Source organism: Globicephala melas, chromosome 15, assembly GCF_963455315.2.
Source record: "Globicephala melas chromosome 15, mGloMel1.2, whole genome shotgun sequence".
Taxonomy (NCBI): domain Eukaryota; kingdom Metazoa; phylum Chordata; class Mammalia; order Artiodactyla; family Delphinidae; genus Globicephala; species Globicephala melas.
The window spans coordinates 49,581,686-49,605,770 of record NC_083328.1 but is presented as its reverse complement, the minus strand read 5'-3'; the positions used below and the strand labels follow the sequence as shown (position 1 = coordinate 49,605,770).

At 44.3% G+C, this 24,085-nt stretch overlaps 1 protein-coding gene across 1 annotated transcript in view; it reads left to right on the top strand.

Moving 5' to 3' along the window:
* Nucleotides 1-23,466, top strand: part of SLX4IP (SLX4 interacting protein) — a 176,068-nt gene extending 152,602 nt beyond the window's left edge. Inside the window, 4 exon segments of the mRNA XM_060285247.1 lie at nucleotides 883-971; nucleotides 17,467-17,567; nucleotides 18,622-19,087; nucleotides 19,089-23,466. Coding sequence (XP_060141230.1) covers nucleotides 883-971; nucleotides 17,467-17,567; nucleotides 18,622-19,087; nucleotides 19,089-19,337 — 905 coding nt within the window. The 3' untranslated portion in view covers nucleotides 19,338-23,466.
* Nucleotides 23,467-24,085: the final 619 nt, after the last annotated feature.

The following is a 24,085-nucleotide window of genomic DNA, read 5'->3' as shown; positions in this document are numbered from 1 at the left end:
TAAATATGATACGTATTATAAAAAATATTCAGGCAATACAACCAAGTAAAAGCAGGGGAGAGAAGACCCTCCCACCCCCACCCCCCAGAATGTACACTGTTAACATCAGCTAAGCATCCCTCCAAAGATAGGTGGAGGCTGCATGAATGAATGGAGAGATGGATAGACAGATGGAGAAGGAGGCACACAGGTAGTAGCATTTACCACTTTATAGTCCTTTCGTTGAGTGTTGAGAAGTCTGGTTCTGTGATTCATTCAGTCTTCCCCACCCAGAAGTCAGTGGTTTTGCTTTAAGAAGTTGTAATAATGGATCACTGCAACTGTGGTATTGTTGTATCAACTCTACTATTGCACATTTAACCATTTCCTTAAGTTTGATCATTAATTCCTGATCAGTGACACTGCTGTTTTCATAGCCTGGTTCAGATCAGTTGTAGGAGAACCTCTCCAAGACCAGGTGACCGAGGAGAGGATAAGTAAACTAGTAAGAACATTGTCGAGTCACGTTTTCAGATTTTCGTCATCTTCCCGTGTACGTCAGAACACTCATTAGTTAATGTTGACCCTATTTCCTAAATGTGAGTTCTGAACAGAAAACAGCAAACTGACACAGAGGGAAAGCTGTAAAGGCCCTGCCTGGGGGTTTCATGTGATATGATGGCCCAGGGGCTCAGGTGGACCAATCTGCAGCCTCCTTGGCCATCCCTAGAGCTTTGTGCTTGTCCCGCAGTATTGATGACAAACACTGAAATGAGGGGAGGGGAGAAGACACGTGTCTGATACATACACGCTTATTGCTGTAACTCAGAAGTCTGGGACCAAGCATTTCTGTGTTTAGTCTTTTGATACCTTTAGTAATGTGATTTCCTTCATTTTGTACAGAACTCCGGGTATTTCCCGACAGATTTGTGGTCTGCGTAAGTCAGCTTGCATTCAGTCACGATCTTTTGGCAAGTCAGAGTGAAGAGTTGGTACGTATGAAAAAAATTCTGTAAGCAAATAAATCTGCTTAAATGATGAGTTATTATGAAAAATAGAAAAGAGATTGTCGTCTAGTCTCATTCAGCTCTTGAGCCCTCAGTGCATGTTTTAAGGGACCAAAAAGTCTTACCTGTTTTGCATGATAATATTGATTAATTGATGTGCTGCTGCTTTTCTTGAAGACGCCTTGAAAATTTAGCATGATCAGTAGTATCTCTTCCATAGCAATACAAAAATGAGAAAACATATCACAAAAACTGTGAAAATGCTTATGATAGTATTTAAATGAAATACAAAGCATTCTTTAAATGAAATGAAGCAAAATCCACGTTTCCACTAGAAGCTTTCATTGGGGTCAGTGGCTTTTGAATTTTATTCCATGGTGAATCACTGACATTTTCATGAGAACCAGTACTTTTCCCCAGTGTGTTATTTCTTAGCTGATAGGGTTTGTTTTCTCTCTCTTTTCTCGTGCTAAGTTTTGAGCTCCATCAGTCCTATTTCTGTTTCGCTGGAGTTCTCTATGCAGACAAATGGATACTGAAAATTCACTCCTAATGTTATAGTTTACAGCTTTGTCTTTTAAGCTTAGCATATACGTTTGAGAGTCTCCTTGGTGTGTGTGTGCATGCGTGTGTGTGTGCGTGTGTGTATCTTGCTGCAGTCACAGCTCAATCTATCAGAACTTACCTCTGTACCAATTTTTTTTTCATATTTTTGGACTTGGACTTGTGACTTGAAACTTTAACAAAGAGGGAAAAAAATCTAGTAGACATTAAACGTGGGCATGAAGTATGACATGATTATTATGCTTCTAAAATAATTTATAGGGATATTAGATTATCCCTTATGTTTATTATTTTTTAATCCATTTGAAATTTGGCCCACATGGTCTAAAACCAGCTTCTTATCTTATCTTAAATAAATACATAGGAAAAGTGTTTTAGAGACTAAAAGGGTGAACAGAGACCCAGCAAAAGTAAAGAGCAGAGAATGCAGATTTAAATTTAGATACCTTCATCTGTAGCAGATGAGCCCTTCAGAAAAGCCAGTGGGACCTGTATTTCATCTATCAATTAAATGCTAAGTATACACATTAAGTGAAATAAATGGGGCAAACCTGGTGAAAAGTATTGAAAGTTTATTTGTGAAGTATTTGTAGGATGTTGAGTTATCTTAGTAAATTAATAAATACTAAAGTCGTAATGCTGTTGGCAAACAGCTATAATGTAATATAGCTTAACTGATTCTCAGACCAATGAAGAAATTGATTTGTGGTTTGAGAAAACAACAATTAATTGTACCACAAAGTACTACTGTTTTCACATGGAATACAGAAGAAATTAGATCTTGTATGGTATGTTATATTAATATGTAATATTTTAAATTATTAAGGGTGAGTTAAAATATCTCCATACAAATGAAATATTATCCTCCTTAGGGGCACTGGTATTTATACAGATGTAAGTTTCCTATAGCTGCTGTCATATAAATCTTATAATCTGGAGGACATCCTAAATGTTAAGAATTGTCATTCTGAAAAGTTGACTGGTCTGAGCCTTTTGCGTGAGCCAGTTCCGTGTTCTCATATTCAAAATGTTCTGATATCCAGGGATAACAGTGTCAGACTTAACCACGTTAGCTTATGAGAAAAGTGCCATTTACATCATGAGGATCTTTCACTGTTTGGAGTGCTTCTCTTTAGATGTAGTCAGTCTCTGTCTCTTGAGCTTCCTTTTTCCCCACCTCTGACCATCCTTCACATACACGCTTTCCCAGCCACACGTATACAAGTCAGCTAACGCCTGGCACTGCCAGATGGCTCCATCCCAGGCACAGGCTCCGTGCACCCCTCTGCATGGCCAGCCTGCCTGTACAGCGCCCCTCCTCACAGGCCTGTCCACCGCTTCCTCAAGCTCCTTCCCCCAGAACCGATAACATACCCAGGTCAAGCAGAGGGCCCTCTCTCCCACAAATGGCCCGTCCAGCCAAGGCCACAGTCCTTCCATTACAAGTGCCTTGGACTCTGTCCTCATTGATATTTGATGTCTGCAGATCCCTCCAGTCTCAGCTACTTAAGGATCAATAAACAATCCTTCCCTCCCAGAATTGCCTTCTGCCAGAGAGAAGGCAAAGTTACTCCCGTTATTCTTACTCTCTCTCAGATGCTCAAAGCCAGTGAGGTCTGGCTCTCCTCTGAGTATCCCTTGAACTTCCTTACATTTCTTAAAGCTTCGAATTCTTTTATCAGTTTACACTGATACTCACCACAAGGCCGGATCCGTCTCATTTTCTCTTGGTAGTTACTCTCCAGGAATGTCTGACTGAGCGAGGCCTGGGGAATGGGCTTCCTGAGCAGCTGTATCAGAGGTACTTCTTTGGTATAAATGTCAATTATTTTTCCTATAACTGTTTACTGAACTCCCTCTTCCCCAGCCACGGAAGTGATGGCGGTGAGTCAGTACCTGGGCAGCAGCCAGGGAGCCTTTAACTCGTGCTGTTGCCTTGAGTAGAGATGCCTTTTCTCCTGCCTTTTTCCCTTTCCTTTCCTTTCCTTTCCTCGATCCTCAGTGTCTAAATAATAGTCAGGTAGGAAATCTGCGAGTGCCTCTTCAGAGCTGCTCCTCCTGGACACAGGGAAGCCAGATGCACTCAGCTCCCAGGTTCCTAAAGGTGGCAGCACAAAAGAACCACTGTTCCTGATCAGGCGGCCCAGAGGGAGTAATCCCCCTCCTTTGGGGGCAGAACGAGTGCAGTCAGTGCTGCCCCCCAGCACCACGGAGGTCTGTCACACGCACACGCCCGTGCACGAGGGACTCCCCGCATGGAGTCCCTCGTGCACGGAGGTCTGTCACACGCATACCCCAGTGCACGAGGGACTCCATGTGGGGAGGTGCTCCGTGTTGTTGCAATAGCTCTGCCCTGAGTGCCCACGTGCCAGGGATGTGGGAATCATGATGTGTACTTTGGGAAGAAAGGGCATTATTACGAGATGAGTCATTGTATTTTTCTTACTACAGTTTCTCATAAGAAATCTTGAAGCCCTTATAGCCTAAGTTTGGGACCTATTGCTAGAAATGGAGCTGGGAAACCTTTTTGCAAGATTTTACCTTTAGTTTCATAGCTTTGTTTTTCCCTTCACCTTCTTTTCCCTAGAAATACTAAGAAGAGAAAGTAAATTTGTATGGTGCTCAGTGTATCCCATTCCAGCAAATGTTTTCTTTCGTGTTTACAAACCCAGGTCCCCATGTAAAGACTGCTTTCTTCTTTAGATGTAAAGCCCAGGGGGGCTTTGGGAAATTTAAAATTGTTTATCATTTTATCATTCCTTTATTAAAGAAATAACGAACATAACCGAAGTCATAGCTTTACTTTCCAAAGTAATAACTTTATTGTGTAAATAATCACAGAACTCTGTATATATCTGGGACATTTCAGAGTCAGCACAAAGCTGCTGTCTCATAGAACACTGGTTACAGCGGCTCCTAGTCTCTGGAGACCTTCCCATCTGCTCTCACCATCACATTTTAACATAGTTTCCTGAGTACTGGCTGTGTGCCAGGAGCTCTGGTAGGCACTGGGGAAACAAAGAAAAAGAAAAACAGTGCTCTTGCCCTCAAGGAGCTTACAGTCTGGCAGATCAAGGGTACTGAAGGTGACCCAGGTGACCTAAAAGTTGTAATTCTAATAGAGCCTCCTTTTTTCTTAAAGACGTACCCGTTCTGCACTTTAATGGTTCATTCAGCTGCTCTCTACAGTTCGGGAAGGGAAGTCCAAAATTCTAAGTTACTTTCTTTTAAACCTAAGCTGTAAAAGTCTGTGATTGTTTGGGAAATTAAAAATGGCATTTAGCACTAGAGCTGCAGAAAAGTGGATGTGTACGTTAAGATATTCAGAAGCTCTGCCTCACCTTCATTTGATTTGTGGCCAAGCTGTGAAAACAGCTGTTAAGATTCTTCAGAAAGCGCCAGGCCCTCGCCTAGAGTGGAAGGATTGCTGGCACGCCCTGACAAGAGACAATATTTCAGCACTAAACTGAACACTTCTCTTAAGTCAAGCTACTGTTTAATGTTAGAGAATCCTCCTTCTAGTTTATGAGTATAAAACTGAAATGCAAATGAGTCTAAAGAAGCAATAAACTGCCCTAGCCTCGGTTATTTTTAGCTCGGCTGTCATATTTCTCAGCTGTGCGTAACTGAACCTCTGTGGGCCTTATTAGCCCTCCTCTCAGTCAAGGGGGAGGGTATCAGATTATCTCAAAAATACTTTCTCACACTGAATTTCTATCAGAGAAAGCAGATGAAAATGTAGCTAAATAAAAACCACAAAATGATTTTGCACAAAAGAGCATTTTACTCACAGCTTTAAAAATTGTGATTGAAAAAAAAAAATTTCAGGGGAGAGTTATAGTTTAATCTTAGGAAAGATAAATAGAAATTATAAGGAAACATTTCAGTCCTTAAGTTTTTAGACTAGAAGAAATAAACAACAATTTGACTGTGCACTAACTTCTGTACCCTGATGACAGAATTATTTAGCTTCCTTGAGGAAACTTCTGTGTAAGTTTAAAACAGATCATTCAAGAGAGGAACTCTTTTTTTTTGTACCAAAAAAATTAAATAAGTAGTGGATGATTTTTCTAGGTTTTTCTTACTGTATCGTAGACTTTAAGAATCCATTCTTCTTATCTTATTGTATTTCCTAAACAATGCTAGTGATAAATTACATGGAAGCCATTAACAAGAGATTCCTGTAGCACTAGGCAAATTTCCTTGAGTGGGAAGAGGTCATTTCCATATTTTGCATTTCCCACAGTGTTCTGAACTTAGTTTTTTACTTAATAACTGCTTACCAAAATTGTACATGTTCATTGTAGAAAAGATTTTAGAAACTAAAATTTACCCACGACTCCCAACCCAAAGATAACCTCTGTTAATGATCTAGTCTGTACTCCTGTGTAGTTCATACTTGATAACTAAGTTTGGTCTGTATTTATTTTAACTAGGACCCACTCGTTTGTGAATTGTCTGTTTATGTCAGTTTTTTTATTGGTATTTTTGTATTTCACAAACTCCTTACTATATAAAAACTTCTTACGTAGTAAGGAAAATAACTTTCAGTGAGTTTATCATTTACTTTTCAATTATGTGACGTTTTTGCTGTGTGGTAGGTGTCTGTGTCCTCAGCCAGGCCTGTAGTTGGGCTGGATAAGGATGGGAACTATAGCGGCATCCACCACCTGCCTGCCCTTCCCTTGTGTGGACTGGCAGGTGGATGATGCTAACGAAAATGCTTCAGGGCAGGAGCCTCAGGCGATGAAGATGCTCTTGGTTGGTCTGGCCTGTCTAGAATAGTTTTTCTAGACAATGACAGAGATCATAAGAAAATTTTTTCTCAGGGGCAATCATTTTCTTTTAAGATCAACTGTCCTTTGCTTGTATGTTACAGTAAACTGAGGTTTTGTTCTCCCTTCCTAATAATAAAATTCTCCCAAACGATTAGCCAGCAGTACTTGTGAACAAGATGTCTCCTGGCCCCCATCTCCAGCCCTCCAAAGGAACCTGCCCTTTGCTGAGTTAGAACAGGTAGAATAGATAAGTTAGGGTAGGGCGTATCTCGGTTAGAATAGTTAGATAGGGTAAGTTAGAATAGGATGTATCTGGGGCCTCTAATCCTTTGTGCCTTTTCCCCATAATGTGTCTTTCCTGTGAGAAGCCTATAATCTCCCTTTGATGACTACTTAGATAATCGATTGAATTAAGCAAAACATGGCAGGGAATAGAACAAGTGAAAAAGGAATCAAGTGAAATTACAAGACTTGACTTTGACCACTTTCTCTCCCCTCACTCACTTGATGACCTTGGACAAGTCATTTGGCTTCTTGGAGCATCCATCCCCAGACTTACTAAGCAGAAGTAAAAGTGATGCCTGCCATGCAAGCCTTCCCAAGGATCAAGTGAGATGATCAATACAAAAATGTAAACTCTAAAGGGCCAATGCAATATTAATTGTTATTATCACCATCATTCCCATTCTTCCCCAAAGAGGAGTTAATTTAAATGCCATTAAACCAGAGTAGCAGATAGCTAAACACCTTACCCCCTGTGCCAGAAATGAGAAAAATACTTGCACATGTGATTTTCTCAAGAAGTTCAACACTCTCATTTTTCATCTCCATTTGCCAACCCAGCTTCATTTTGCAACTATGAAAACTGAAGTACCAAAGAGTTAAGTGACAAAGCCCCATTTTGGCAGCAAGTCAGTGACGGACAAAGGGGTACAACAAGAGCGTAAACTCAAGACCTCCTGCGGGAGCTCTGTTAACCACCATCCAGGGGAGGAGGAGGTAGAGTAGAGACCACCGGTTAAAACGCCTTTCATTTCCAGTAGCTGCCGGTATACTCCCAGTGAGACATTGCTTTGGAGGAAGAACCCAGTCACTGCTCTGAGGTACAGAGGAGCTGGGAACCAGCAGATCTCTCAGGCCAACTTCCTAAAAGCCACACGGCCAGGAGAACACCCACGGCGATAGCACAGACGGAGTCGACGTGCAAGGGGATTATGTTGGGAAAGTTCACTAGTACACAGATGATTTAGAATTCGGTGCTCATTTTCCCAAGGAAGCAATGCCATAAATGGGGCGAGGTTCCCAGACGAGTCCACAGAAGTCTGTCACTATCATGAGATTGGAGACTTGGAAAGGGGGTCTCCCTGTCTGTGTCTGAGGGAGATGGGAAGAGCTGTTCCTTCTGCATCCCTGGGCAGAGGGCCAGTTCTGAGCAGAATTGTGAAATCAGACAGTCATCTGTGGTGTCTTTGCTCTGACTCTCACGCCTCTTCCCACCGGCAACCAGGGCCACACTGGGCCCTCCCTGGCCAGTCCTGCCACCTGCCTGGCTGCCCTGCACATTTACCCACCTCTCTCCTCTCCCATCCTGTCCAGACCCACAAGCTCGGCCATGGGAGATGTCAGGGAAAAGATCACCACCACGAACGATGGGCTGGCAACCTTCCTGTGGGTGTTGGCGTTTTTCAACCACAGGCCTCTGAGGGAAGGTATTTTTGAATAAGGAGACCTCCAAGGGTTGGGGTAGTTCTGCCTGGGGTAATTGCCATTAAGTTTCTCTCTACTTTTCACAGCTATTTCCCTTCAGCTTTTAAACTGGGCATTATTAACCTATGATTCATGAATTATCTGAAATTTTTTTAAAGAGTGGTATGTATTTTTATGTTTTTCTGGCCAGAGTGAAATAGCTGTCTTCAATTCTCAGAGTGGTCAGTGAGTGCTCTCCCTTCTTAAGAAGCACTGGTCCCAAACCTACAAATTCTTTCAAGCACCCAAGTTTTCTCACAGTTGTGTGGCACCAGAGACTCAACTGTGGGGCCCAAGGCTGTTTAGGATTTATTTTTAGGTTCTCGAGAGTTAGGTAAGTGTACACTGGAAAATCCCTATGAAATGTGTACTTCCTGCAAGATCACTTCCTTGATTTTTTTTTTTCACTGATTTCATTTTCAGGTTAACATTCTTTTCAACTATTTTATTGGTACTTTCCTAGATCTGCACAAGATAGTTTCACAGTCATCAATTCAGAAGGAATGAAAACTTAAAAAAAATTATTTTTAAAAAACACACTAGGGGGGCTTCCCTGGTGGCGCAGTGGTTGAGAGTCCGCCTGCCGATGCAGGGGACACGGGTTAGTGTCCCGGTCCGGGAAGATCCCACATGCCGCGGAGCGGCTGGGCCCGTGGGCCATGGCCGCTGAGCCTGCACGTCCGGAGCCTGTGCTCCGCAACGGGAGAGGCCACAACAGTGAGAGGCCCGCATACCGCAAAAAAAAAAAAAAAAAAACACTAGGGTATCTTAGGGTATCTGCTGCTAACCCAAGTGGCAGCATCATCAGCAAGGCTGTGCTCCTCTTCCCCTTAGAGACTTGTCCTTTCATGGGAGGGCAGAGAGATGGAGGGCCTGTGGGCCAGAGGACCCTAGTGAAGCGCAAAGCTTGTCCCTTGGGAATTGGGCAGATGGCATGGCCTCTTGGGTGTCACTTTCCTCATCTCTGTGATAGGGGAGGTCATGTCTGCCTGGTGGGTGTCTCATGAGGACTGGTCCCTATACCGAGTGCTTTGTCTGCGGCATCTCAGTACAGACGTCCTCCATCGTTATCACCTGCAGAGAAAACGCCTTCAGGCCACGGTGGGATTCTTGAGATACCACTTTCCTTTTCTTGTACCTCTTTTTGCTTTGGTTCCTTTGAGCCAATGCACACATGTATGTTTCTATACTTTCTTTTAATTGTTCGTGACTACTCTGTCCCATCTGTTTTGTCCTTTTCACTTCCTTCACTTATTAAATATCAAATAATTTAAGAAAATCTTAGAAGTCAAATTTGGGAAAGAGAGACCTCTTCATTTTAAGACGTGTGGTTTCTACATGACCAGGTTGCGTCACCGTCTAAGACTGTGGTCACTGTCGTATTTCAGGCTCTACTTGGGCTGCTTTTCTGTGAGCAGCTCCTTTTGTGTCAGGTCACATTTCACCATGCTGACACTCCTGGAAGTCATCAGGCATCACACTGAACTAGGAGGAAAACTTTTCTTTCTGCCTTATTATTACAAGGTCATGAAGAACTGAAAGTAGTTCCAGTTTTTTACTTTAATATTAGTATTTGCCCCTCCCCCAAATAAGCTGATAATATATTATCTTTGTGCTGCTTTTATAGTTTGCAAAAAGCTTTTAGTTTTGCCGAGTGTTGTCACATACAATAACTTGTTAAGTGCAACAAACCTGAGAAGAGATGGTGTCAGTCTTGAACCTTTTAGTTTTCAAGGGACAGGAAGGCCAGCTTTAAATGGCTTAGGAAGAAAAGGGAGGTTTTTGGCTCATGTGCCTCAAAAGCCCAGAGATCAGAGGACAGAGACTTCCATCAGGACTGTTTCTCACCATCTGTTGGCATTGCCTTCCACTGTTTGGCTTCATGGTCAGTCTCCATGTGGTGGTTGGTCCTGGTGGCTGCAGGTTCATGGGAAAAGAGAGCAGGCCCCTTCCTGGGCCACTGTAGCCCATGCATCTCTATGAGGCTCATGAATTCTGAACTCCGATTCGCCTGGCCTGGGTCACAGGCCCACTTCTGGAGTCAGGCTTGGAGATGAGTCCTCCTGAAAGGCATGGACTTTGGATGGACAGTGGGGACATGACTCCCTAAAAGAAAATCTGTGTATTGTTTCCAGGAGATGGGTGAGGGCCCACTATATAGCTATTATCACCTCCCCCCCATTTTTAAAAATAGATGAGGAAACTGATGTTCAGAGAAGATAAGGGGCTTGTCTAGATGCCACAGTGAGATAATGACCTAGGGAAACTGGACCCACGGACTTTGGGCTCAGTGTTCTGTACTCTTCCTCCATCTCCATCTCTAACCAAGATGGCAAATTGACCCCCTGGGCACAGTGGGGAGAGTGCTGCACCAGGGCCAGGCCTTCTCGACTCAATCCTGCCCCCAGCTAAATGTGTGGCCTTAGACATCTCCTGGGTCTCGTTCTGTCAAATAGGGACACTACCTGTCTGCCAAATACTCAGTGAGGCCCCAGTGAGATGTGGGGAAAGAATTTAATCATGTAAGTTTCCTACAGATGCAAAGCATCCTTCGCCTTCTTATAAACCCATGTGGTCTGCGCAGGTGTCAGATTTTCTTTCACAACAATGTCAAGAAAACGTGCTCAATGCTTTCCAGTTTCCAAAGTGTGTTTCATACCTCTTGCTGCATTTAACTTCCCCAAACAATCATGAACCAACTATGAGGGGCTTAAGGAACTGGCTCTGGGACAAGCCACCAAGTGGTGCTATTCCTTGGCCTCTGTCCCCTCACCTCTGTGCTCCACCTTGCATCCCAGGAGCGCTAACCTGATGTGATCAGTTCTGGGTGTGTCGTTCTGAGCAGATGTGATCACAAGGAATTCAGATACAGTCACATTATGAATGTGATTTAACGGCTATGTATTCTAATATTCTATGGATTACTTTTAAAATATCCTGGTTGGGTTATTAGCTGTTTTCATTTGGAGTAAACAAAACAGAATCAGAAGAAACTCATGTATATAACCATGAGAAAATAGATCCAACTCTCAAAAGATAAAGACTGAGAGTACCATGTTACTGCATTAAGTGCTTCTGTGAGAAAAATCCTAACAGCACTGAGGATCTTTTTTTTTCCCCTTCTCCCGTTACTGCCTTCATATCTGGCAGAATGTTCTACAATCCTGGAAACAAGAGTTTGGCGGGATAACTTCTGCCATACCTTCCACCCAGGGCTGTAAGGGGGGGCCAGTGCACCAGGCTGCGGCAGGCAGTAGCTGGCCTGAGCTGTGACACTGGTGCCCACACAGGGTCAGCTGACATCATGGCCCCCAGGATCTATCCACCCTGGACTGATACTGATATCCTGGGGGCCTGCAGCCAGGTGCCAGGGGACTGGCAGCAACATGTTCCCAAGAAGCCATGCTGTCCGATGAGCAGTGGGATTGCATTCGTGCTGCTTGTCCACGAATGCGGCGCGGTAATAAGAAAACTCCCTGCCTCCCCAAGTTGTTTTGAGGGTGTCATTGGTGAATACATGCAAAGCTTCTGAAACAGTGCCTGGAACTCAGTTGCAGGTTGACACATGGTGGCTGATCACATCCCACCAAATATGCCTGTTGCAGAGTCATCCCAGACTCACCCTCCATTACCCACCGTGCCCAGTCCAGCTACCACCCAGTTTCTCTGCTCCCCCTTTACTGCAGAACTCTCCAAAAGCATTGTCCGCACCCATGCTGGCCAGTACTGTGGCCACTGGCCACATCTGGCTGTTAAGCATTTGAAGTGTGGCCGGTCAGAAATGATATACTAGAAGTGTAGAATCCACCCCAGACTTCAAAGGCAGTACGAAAATATAAACTCTCTCAATAATTGTATATGGATCACGCGTTGTAAAGGTAACATTTGGAGTTGAATAATGCATTATTGAAGTCTAATGTCACCAGTTCCCTATTACTTTTTCATGGGTCCCTGGAAGATTTAAAGTCACCTGTACAGCACAGGTCATATCTCCACTGGAGAGTTCTGGGCTCCACTCTGCCTCCACTTCACTCTTGGACACATTCCAGGTATGCTTGGGTCCCAGCGCTTCACCAAAAATAGCTTTCGTCAAGTCACCTTCCACTGGTCAGTTTTCACTCCTGAAGGCTCAGCAGCTTTTGACACGGTTGTCACTTTTAACGAAGCCATTTCTCCTCTTGCCTCCAGGGACACCATGTTATGTTGACTCTTCTCTTTCCTCACTAACGATTCCCTTTTAGTCTTCCTTCCTGAATCCTCGTCTTCTCAACTTCTTTTTTCTCATCCAAACGCACTCCCACTGGAGCTCGTCCAGACAGATGCCTTTAAATACCGTCTCTGTGGACTTCCCAGCTTTGTGTCTGCAGACAGAACTCTTCCTAGAAGCTGTAGCTTAGCCACCTGCTCAGCATCTCCATTCTTCATCCAGGACAGCTCTTAAAGCTTACATACCTAAAATGCATTTCTCGGTTTAACTTCCCCAAGGCCGCCCCCCCCCCAGTACTTCCTGTATTGGTAAAGGGTGACTTCCTTCATCCGGTTGTTTAAAGCACGGATCATGGAGTTATCCTCGACTTTTTTCTTCCGCTCACTCTCTATATCCAAGCCATCAGCTTATTCTGTTGGGTCTCCCTTCAAATTGTATTTCCAGTCAAACTACTTCTCACCACCACCTGCCTCCTCCAAGACCCACCATCCTTGAATGGACCATTGCAGTATCCTCATCACTGGTCTCCCTGCTTCCACCCTTGTCCCTCTGTTATACCCAAGGTGATCCATTTAAAATACCAAGTCACTTTTCTTCTTGGAACCTTCCAATGGCCTTACCATCATCAACACACACACACACACACACACACACACACACACGCACGCACCTCTTACCTGCTCCCTGACCCCTCCCCAGGTTTGAAATGCTCTTTTCAGGTGCTTGTGCAGCCCATCCTCCACTCAGGTCTGTGGGTAGAGCTTACCTTGTTACCTCCCGTAGCCTTCCCTGACCACTGTATGTAAAACTGCACCCCAGCAACCCTTTAGAGGTTCATTTCTCCTCATAACATCATCACCACCTGACATTGTATGGTTTTTTGTTTGTTGTCTTCCCCACTGGGATGGAGACTCCATGAGAGGAAGAACATTTTCTGAGGGTCCATGTCCGTCTCTGCAAGGACCTCAGACAATGCTTGGTGCAGAGTTCAGTGGTGCCTGATTGGATGACTCTGCTTGGTTTTCAATTCCGTGCCCCTAAGAACAGAAGTTTAACTCTGCCGGGTATCAGAATCACTTGGGAACTTGCTAAAATGTGCGTGCCCTGATCCCACCACCCTCTCAGCCCCGAAACCCAAATGCAGTAGATTCTGGGGTAGAATCCTGGACATTTTTGAACAAGCTCCGCAGGTGATTTTTTTTTTCTTTTTTTTTTTTTTTGCGGTACGCGGGCCTCTCACTGACGTGGCCTCTCCCATTGCGGAGCACAGCCTCCGGATGCGCAGGCTCAGCGGCCGTGGCACATGGGTGCAGCCGCTCCGCGGCATGTGGGATGTTCCCGGACCGGGGCACGAACCCGTGTCCCCTGCATCGGCAGGCGGACTCTCAACCACTGCGCCACCAGGGAAGCCCTCCCCAGGTGATTTTGATGCTGCATACCTGGGCCGCTCTCTGCCCGATGCTGCCTTGGCGTGCCAGTTTACATCTGTGTACCTGCTGCTCTGCTCTCTTGAGCTTTGTTTCATGCACATCAGTAGTCCTTGAATCACCTGGGAGCCTAAATATAGATCTCCTAGCCCCACCCCAGATCTTGTGACTCAGAACTTCCAGGGATGGGTCCCAAGAATCAATATTTTTGAAAATCCCTCTGTGCCTCTGATAACAGCTAATCTTCCCACTAGCCTTTGGGAGGCCTGGGTATGTTTTATGGACTCCTTGAGGAGGATAGAAACTTAAGAGCGGGTATTTTTAATGTCTTTTTTAGGCCACCTTCACTCCCCGTCCCTCATTAATCCAACAGTGTTCTGTTCAGAAGTAGTACTCAGTAAGTCACTGTGGAGTGAATGAATCCTTGATTTATCCACAATTGCAACTTGCTTTGTAACTTGAACATCCACTAGTATTTCTAACTACATTTCAACCCAGCTCATTCTGGTGGGTATTCTCTTTGTAGTCCTTTCTGTCCAGGAATTTAAAATATGTTTCCCAGGTCAGACCAGACAGCATTGGGGGTAATACCCACCCCCATCACCCTTAGACACTCACCTGCTCTGCCTCCCCATTGGACCTGTGCTGGGGCGCATGGGCTTTGGCTGTCCTTGACGTGCGGTGCATCCACTGGTTTCCAGAGCATCCCCAGGAATGGAGGCGGGCCTGACCCCTTGCTCTGGGTGCCTGCCTGGGCTGCTCAAGCTGCTGAGGAGGGTATCTCCCTAATTAGACTTCTGGGGCCGGTGGCCTTGCTCCACTTCGGTTTGGTTGCTCCCTGGAACTGTATATAGACACACCTTTACAGGTGGATGTTTTTATTTTATTTTATTTTTAATTTATTTATTTCATTTATTTATTTTTTGCTGTGTTGGGTCTTCGTTGCTGCATGCGGGCTTTCTCTAGTTGCGGCGAGCGGAGGCTACGCTTCGTTGTGGTGCGCGGACTTCTCATTGCAGTGGCTTCTCTTGTGGAGCACGGGCTCTAGGCGCGTGGGCTTCAGTATTTGTGGCTCACGGGCTCTAGAGCTCAGGCTCAGTAGTTGTGGTGCCCGGGCTTAGTTGCTTCACGGCATGTGGGATCTTCCCGGGTCAGGGATCAAACCCGTGTCCCCTACATTGGCAGGTGGATTCTTAACCACTGTGCCACCAGGGAAGTCCCTACAGGTGGCCATTTTTAAAACCAAAACCAAAAGTATTACCAAAGGTAAATAAGTAAATGGGGGGAGAGGTGACCAGGGAAAGATAGTTGCAGCATTTTCTTCCTTAGCTAGACTCAGAGCTAGAGTCCAGGTTGTGAAGAATCGTTGATGATTGATGCTGACCCATAGCAATCCTCTTGGTTAACCCGTTTCTTAAATCCTGAGACCCCGTGCAGTGCTCACTCTGGACTTTGGATGGCCTGCCCATAGCCTTCTTGAATATGTTGGGTTTGTCTGTACTCTTTGCAGAAGATGTCAGGGTCGTTAGTCACACAGAATCGGAAAAGCAGGAATGTCATCCGGGTAAGCCCTGGAGGCACTTGCCACCTCAGCCTTAAGACTTTTGCTTCTGTATAAGCCACGGTTGCATTTTGATGCCAGATGTGAGAAGCCATTAGTAATCAGGACAAGTCCCTTGGGAAGTCCTGCTCCGAGGTGGTAGCTGCTTCCTCTGGAATACTTGTTTGGGGGGCACCGGAGGCTGCGATTTAGTGACAAAGGGGAGTGAATTAACCCTAAAATGTAAGAGTGAGAGATTTCTAATGAGATCTGACAGTTCAAGGGCTGAAGGAGTCTAATCTCCTTTCTCCCCTGCCCACCCAGTCTTCATACAAATGTAAATATGCCTCCTTCAACAAATTGCCAAATGTGGTTTTAATTTGGAAGCGGGAGACTCTGCCTCACCTTTTTCTTTGTTCTTTTTCTTTTCTTTCCTTCTTTCTTTTTTTTTTTTTTAAACACGAAGTCACAGGTTTTGTATGTTTTGAGCTGGACATTTCCTTCTGTCACACTGTCACTCTTTCTGTTGTTGTTTTCTTCCAAGGACATTTCCCCCATTGTTTGTTGTCAGAGGACTTCGGGAGGAGAGTCGATTGTCCTTTGTTTTTTAGAGATGTTTTTGAAGTTCCCATAGGAAATGCAGAGTGCTCTCTAAGCTTAAATATATATATAAATAAATAAATAAAGGCAGCGGTTGAATCGAATATGAGATGCAAAGAGTGTCACTATCACAGCATCATATGTTATGTGGTCTGTGCAGTATCCATTGTTGTTATTTATGACCCTGTCTGCCTCCATTGTGGACTTCTTCCAGCCTTGGGGAATTTACATCATTCCTAATAGCAAAAGGCTTTCTGGTTCCCACAGAGTTGTTCAAAGCCTGACTCATGCTCCTTATGTTAATTGTTCAGCTCTGAAAATACAGCACTTACAGGGTGTGGTTGTAAGGGGGAGATCTACTGTACTTATAGGGCATGTTTAGAAGTGTTTCACACATAAATCTCAATCTCTTTCTCTGTCATTTAACTTTTAAACTAGTCCTTTTTAGTCATCTAGTAAGTCTTAGGGAAAAGAAAAGGGACAAGCATCAAAATGCAGTATAATCCAATAAAACCTATTGTATTCTATTCACTGACTCTTCAAACTGACTTGGGTCATAACTGGACATGACTCTGAGTGACATTGGTCCAGGTCTGAACCATAGGCAGAGTTAGTGAGAGCTAAAGGCTGGTACTTAGTGGCTCAGGGCAGTGATTGTACGAAGCTCATGGCATCACTCTGTGGGACACCCGGGCATCACACTGCTGGCTGCCGCCTACCAGGCTCTCTGGGGCTGTCATTCTTAATTCCAGTGTAGGTCTAAAGCTAGGACCTACTGGTACCTTACCAACACCATTCCTTGTAGCAGCAACATTTTACTGTGGAATTGGCTGGAGAAGGGTACTTAGAAACGTACCAGAAAATAAAAGAAGTTAACACCTTTTCTGAATGATCTACATGCTAACAAAAAGGAAACAACTTTCCAAAAGTAAGAAATGGGTCAATGTTGGTGATGGTTGGGAGGTTTTTACGTTTTATAATTGCTTCCTTATGAAGCTTCCATGGGAATATATAAGGATAGATAGATAGATTACCTAAGAATTATCTAAAACCATGTTAGTGCTGTCAGTTTAAGGAAAAAAAAAAAACCTCCCGGTTTTTTAGTAACCAAGATTACAAACTCCAGTTTTCAAAGTACCCGTATTGAAAGGCTTAACTCTTGACACTGTCTTGAGTATTGCAAAAGCCATATTTTGCATTTTTGTCAATAGAGAAAATGTAAGAATTCTGAGGCTAATCAGGGTACAGACCACTGTGCCACCAGGTCTCTCCGGAAGGTCAGGCCCACAGTCACACGGCTGCCTGGCTACTGACCCTGGGGCGTCGTCACAGGGCCACAGAGATATCAGATAGTGGACGAGAGTTCCCAGATGTCTTGGAATCACCATCTTGCACGTTTGTGGTGCACGTTCATGTATGAAACATGTGCTGGGAAGCCAAGGGAAGTGACAATTTACCCAAAATTTCTAAACTAAAAAACATTAGAAAAGCTTAACATGACGTTACATCCAGTCCTCACCAAATGAAATCTGCTCACCGGGGCATTTGGAGTGGAACTGTTTTCCCTCCTGTTCAGCTATTAGATTTCTGGTTGAACTTTTGTTATCTTTTGGAATAGCCGGGAAGAGCTCTCCAAGGAGCGTCGGAGGATCGTGCTGCATGCATGGAGAGGCCGCTTCTTCCTGGCACAGAGCTCAGGAGAAACGCTCTGCAAGACCTGTAGGTCCCATGAGTTTCCTTTTCCTCCCTCTGGACTGTCTGTATGGGTTGGCACATAACACGAGGTCTAGAATTCAGCAGGAGTGCTCGGACCCTAATCACAGAAGCCCCTCTGGCGCTGACCCTACTCTAAGTCACAGACTGGCTTTTCCTCCTTCCAAACTCTTTTTCTCTCACTTTCTGGACAGTGGGGAGCAAGGCCTTGCTTCACAGGTGTGTTGCAGAGAGTAATTAATATCAAGTGCCTTGAAGATGAAAAGCACCTGTTGAGGGTATTTCGTACAACTTTCCGAGCAGCCCCAGACAGATCTGAAAAAATACACTCCTTTCCTGAGGTGCCTGTTCTGACCCTCGTGTCACTGTGATAATCCTCGGGCCCCTCAAAGCAACAGTAAGAACACAGACATACGTATTGGTTCCCAGACTAAAGCTTAGGCTAAAGAAATATTTTAGTCTCAATATTTCGGGTTTGGTGGTTTAAGAAACTCCTTGCCATTCACAAGGCTCCAGTCTCTGAATTCTCCCTGGGCAGCTTCTATCCTGCTCCTCCAAGTGAATTGCACACTTACTTAGAGTGCAGTTTACATTATCAGTTGTATGTGTGTTGTAGAAAGGGAGTTTGTGTATGTACAAGCATGTTCTTATACACACACACACACACACACACACACAGAGCCTGTGCTTTGGATGTATTTGAGCATTTACTTCTGGGAAAAAAATCAATGTATTAAATGTAGGCAATATTGATCTTTAACATCTGAAATGAATGCCTCTCAGCCTTAGTTAAAATATGAACTCCATCATAACTCCATTGATAACCCAGTGATCGATAAATAAAGTGTGTCCTCGTGTACTGGAAAATGTGATGGCTCTTGCTTGATCTGGTCTGCATGTAAATATACACTTGGGGATTTTCCTAGATTGGCCAAGGGGTGAGGAGAAGGGAGAGTAGCACATGCGTCCTGCTTCAAGTGTAAGAAGTGTGACAAGGGGGACCTGGAGGAAACCTGGCCATTACAGCTTTACAAAACAAAAAAATCTTTCTTTGTTTTAGTGTGAACAGAACTGAAACAAAAAGGAGCATCGTGAGCAAATCACGGAGCAGCAGGAACAGTGTGGGAACATCCAGTGACTCAGTGATTGCGGAGGTAGCACGGAAGAGGGGGGACAGCCAGGCCCCATCCGGTCCCCCGTCCAAGGGACAGGCGAAGGCTTACATAAAGGCAGCTGAGAGCCACCGGGGGCTTCCTGTTCCAAAGCTGGAGAAAGTTCATCAGCCCCCGCCAGAAGGCACCAGCAGCCAGCAGAAACCTCATCCTGGGACGCGGTTAGAGACGGGGCTTCTTCGCGGGAGCCCTGTCTGTAGCTGTGAGTCAGCATTCCCAGGTCCAAAACAAAGTCCACGAGGGGCCAGAGCACAACAGAAACGCAGGAACCGCGGCTCTGTAGAAGACGCCGACCACCGCAAGAGAGCTTCTCTTGGAAGTGATCGATTAGTCCCGAGGGAAATAATAGTGGAAAAAAAGCAAAGCTGTCAAGGTTTTGCCAACTTCAGAGCTGTCAGATCCGGGGTTACTTTTGAAACGAGATTTGGCAGAAACCGCGTCTAATGAAGAGTTGCATGCTTTGGAAAATCTCTCCTCCAGACATCTTATGAAAAATAAGCCAGGGCAGGCACGGCAAACTGGCTCAGCCACAAACACTGAAAGATTAGCTACGACTCAGGGCAGCCCAAGCAAGAAAAGAAAGAAGTACGAAAAAGGCCACTAACTTACGGAAGAAGATTGCAAACTCGTAGTTGAGGATGTAGTGGCCAAGCCTGTGACAAACGAGCAGTGTGTCTCGATGCCGTGATTTTAAAGGAATTCGAATGATTGTTTCAAATACAAAATATATACCTGCGTTGGGGTCAGCTTTCAAAGCAGCGGCCTCCAGGAGCCTACGTGCTTGTTCTGACAGCATTGCTACTTTCTCATTCACACTTTATAACTGTCTTCAGAAATTCACTTTAACGATAAATAACCACTCGCTTTGTTGGCAGTGACAGTGTCCATGAAGGAACCGCATGAAGAAACCAATCTTGTGCTTCCTTGTCACATCCATGTACAGACCACACGATGGGCCACGATGCTGCTGGTCAGTTCTCCTGCCCTTCAGCCTGAGGAGGGCAGCCAGCACTGGAGGAACAGGCTAGCAGTTCACACTGTCTGCCTGTGGCACCAGCATCATGATCTGAATCTGTGGAAGAAATGCAGAGCCTGGGTCCCACCCAGACCTACAGAATGAGAAACTCTGGGGGATTCTGAAACCTGCCCAGGTTCGAGAACCACCGGGCTAATTGGAGACTCCCTGGTGTTGATTCCCTCCAGCCTGGCAATTGTGGCCTCCAGCGCATCGGCAGGGGCCCATGTGTGGACAGGCACCCGTCATGCCCCCTCCAACCTGTAAAGCACCTGGGTTCAGTGTATGAGTCACTTTGTTCCCAGGTTCTTAAGCAGGGCGGCCACAGAGCCCAGGGAGCTGTGACTTTATCCTAAGAGTTGCAGGACATTTACATATAATTCAGCCCAACATTAGGGGAAGATGTGGGAGAAGCTTGTTCTTGCTTGTAGCTCAGGCATGTCCCTGCCCTTGCCGCTACCTCTAAGATTCTGGTTTAAGTTCAGGACGGACAAGAACCCAAGTGGAACTCAGTGGCCAGACTTTGCGGTTTTCCACTTGGAAGGCTTCACAGGCAGTTTAAATTTCAAACCAGGAGCCTTCCATCTGCAGTATCACCCACTGTTGTCTCCAGTGGGCTTGCTGAAATGTCACATAGTGAATCATAGCAATGACTTATTTTGGATGGACACCTACAGTAGATTTTCTTAACCCAGTTTCATTCTAAAATAAGGAAGAAACCATATGCAGAGGCCACCCATCAAATGCATCTTTTTTCCTGCTCAACATTGGGTGGTCCTTTGAAGTAGTACCTCCCTAGTAACAAGGAAAATCAAGTATATTCCCCAAAGTGTAGGAGTTAGCAAAAAATAACGCAGAAAAAGCCCAACAATATAAAAGAATATGGAAGTAGATACAGTGTAAGTTCATGCTTAAGATTAATTAGTGGTTTCTCCCAGCTCATTGTGTCCTTCCCCACTCTCCTTTCCCCTCTTAGATTGCAGGGCAAGGCTCATTAAGAGGCAACCATATTTCATGGCATCATTTTGTGTCATGAAGCTAAGTCTTGCTTGCCATACCTGGCCGTGGATACAAGTGCTAGCCCTTTGATGTTCCAGACTCTTCTGGTAGCCTGTTCCCTTCCTATGGTCCCAGCCTCACCACCCCCACCAGGAACATGGCCCCGCCCACTGATACCCCTTCCTCTTCCCACTTAGCTTTTTTCCTGCCCCAGGTGATTCCAGTCATAGGATTCTATAGGAAAGGGAGCCCAACAGAATACCAACCACAGTGGAGCAGATTCTGCTCCTCCAGTAGGGGCAGACTACACAGGGTGGAAACCTCCTGAGAAGGTGGTAGAACATGGCCCATCCTGGGCCCCTCTCTCAGAGCGATGCGTATTCTCGGTGTGCTCTTCACTAAAGACAGGACCACAGTGTGTCACTGAATCTTCTTAAACAATTATTGGAACAGTTTAAGCAGAGAGGGCACAAATAATAACCCAGGGAATAGGCCAAGAAACAATGAGCTCCCTGGAAGAGTCTGGAATTAAAAAGAGCCATTCCAATAGCTGCTGCCTACCCCAGAACTAGGAGATATTTGAACTGGAGGCACCAGAGAAAGTTTTTATCGAGTTTTTATTTCATTAGTTAACCTAGGCCTGGTGGTTAAAGCCAATACTTACATGCTTAGTGATCGTCCTTCAAGAAAAGACTTGTTTTAGAGTTTGGTATATTTGTGGAAATAACAATGACTGTGATCTAGAGGGAAAATAGCACCCTTGGCTGTAGATAGATAGGGTCTTTCTCACAGCCATCATGTACGTGGGATTTTTATCAGGATTAACAGAGGGAACAGCTCTCTGCTTCCGCAATAAGGCATGTGTTTGAGGAATTTTACCTTTAAGCATTTTCCTTCCACATGTCTGAAACACCCCTGGATCTCTTGTTACTTGAGTGGTTCTTTGATTCTTTGGATATTTGGAAGTACGGAGTGGAAAATGGGCTGCCAGGTTTTTTTTGTTGCTTACTAGGTGGGAAATGAAGAGTTGGTTCTCTACTGCCAGAAGTGGGTGTGTTTTGATATTCTTAATAATTTCCAGCATCTGAAAATCTGAGACCCTGTCAGTATTCTTAGTTAAAAAGAATAAGTTCTTCAACCACTTACTTCATAAAGCAAATTAAATGTATAGTCAAGTTCCCGTAAGTCTAATGCTTGGAATCCAAGTCTGATGCTATGGGTCCAATTTGATTAATGTTATAACTTTGAACTCCCTAACTTTCTCGATGTCATGGCTTCTACGTCACCTCCAAGTGCTTTCAAATGACTTTTTAATAGATTGGTGGTGGGGTTTTTTTGTTGTTTTTTTTTTTTTAATGTTCGCAAATGTCTGAGAACAGTCAGAGTGACTTTTCTTACACATTTTTCTTTTCTTTGCCTCTGGAGGTTAACTGTCATCCAGATATGCATGTAAATTGCTAAATGCAAAGGAGCAAACGTTTGGGGAGAGAGGAGTAAATGCTGCAGCTTTTGTGCTCACTTATTTTAAATGAAAAAAATAGGAAAAATGTATTTCATTTTATAAAAAGCAAGAGTCACGAACACTCTCTGTATTTTGATTTTTGGAGACTATAGCTTCTTTCTGAATGAGTATCTCAGGGTATATCTTGGGGACAACAGTGGGATCACAGTTAATTTGTTTGCTCTCAGTGTCATGTTTGGACTTTAGCATGAATTGTTGTGCCTATCAGTGGCTTTTGATTTCAGAAAGAGCTCAGAGAGAGCAGAGCACGTAAGGGAAGGAAACCTCTGTAACCAAGAGAGTGGCCTGGGATCACAGTGTCGCCGTTCCCAGTTTCCTTGAATTCCTTCTTGGCAGGACCCACTGTAATATCTCCACGGAATTCTGGTGAGTGGCCTTCCTTTGGCTTTCCTAAGAGCCAGAACCTCTCTTTTCAGTGTACTGTGCTATGGCTTGAGTATGGAAATCCTTTTAATTTCTTCTTTTATGAGGAAATTTCCATGCTTGGTTTGTCAAGACAAGAGAGTTCAAACGTTGTTATTGAAACACAAATGAATTGAAACGCGTTGCAACAAGTAAGAAATCAAAGTTAAGCTGATTTCTGTTAAACAGTTTAAAGTCTTCCTTGGTACAAAATAAATTAGGCATTGTAAAATGAAGTTAATTCAGAAAATCACTCAGGGCAGAAGTCTAACCATGTATATCATTGGTGTTACAATTTATGATGTAATTAAATTCTCAGAAATCTGCAGAACTCCCTCTAATTTGGTTTCTGTGTTTACTCAACAAGACAAGGAACAAATACATGTCAACATGTAGCTTAACAGAGGGAACTTGAGTGGATGAAATTATTGCCTTTAATTGTCGAGAACTGCTCAGTACCGGGGTTGGATTTAATCACATAAGTTGTATTATGCAGCATGATATTATCTGATGATTGCTGTTACAGTTACTTATCAAAAATCTTGTTAATTAAACAAAACTCAGTGAAACCATACATTTGGTCCCCAAGCACCTGACCAGGCAACTAAAGGTATGGATTTGACAGATCCCCAGAAGAAACTTTCTTCAGTCAAGGTAGAAAGCCAAACACTGCAGGCATCACCAGGAGAGCTCCCTTCTCCCGTTAGCCTTATCCTCTCATTTGTTTTGTTTAAACTGCTAAAATAGTTCAAATAGTTGTGCACGCCTAGGGGATGAAACTAGTATGTAGTGTAAATGAGCCTGTTTTATGAATAAAAAGTAAAATTGTTTTAAAAAAGTAAATTAGTGTATGTCACTCTTCTTTAAAGCAAGTGAATTAACCCCAAGGAATATACATTCAAAATGCCCTTTTCTGAACATGCTATCTGTAACATTATGTTCTATTGGTTGGAGACTTTTTCCGCCTTGAAGCAATTCTGAAGTTTTGAAGACTGTGTTAAAATAATCAAAGGGGCTCTTCATTTGAACCACTGGCCCTAAAGATTTAGGTCTGGAACACCCTGTGCAGGATGTTGTGATTAAATTGTCCCGTAAGACTTGGGGCGGCCTCTACACTGCAGCTATGTTACCACTTCTGCTCCCAGTGTGAGTCAAGATAGACTCCTCTCATGAGGGGTTAAAGGATGTGACCTTGACTCCTTTCCAGAGGATCTTGACATTTCCCAAGTGGATTCATTTCCATTTTCGAAGGGAATTTACTCCTAGTTCAGCACCGAATGAAGCCCTGGGCTGACTCTTTCTCTGCACTGCCTTTTATGACAGGATCCCAGGCCTCTCTGGTTGCTTGTAAATATATTTCCCCTCAGATCCTGTACATAATTTTTCAGAAGCATTTCAATATCAGGTTGGAATA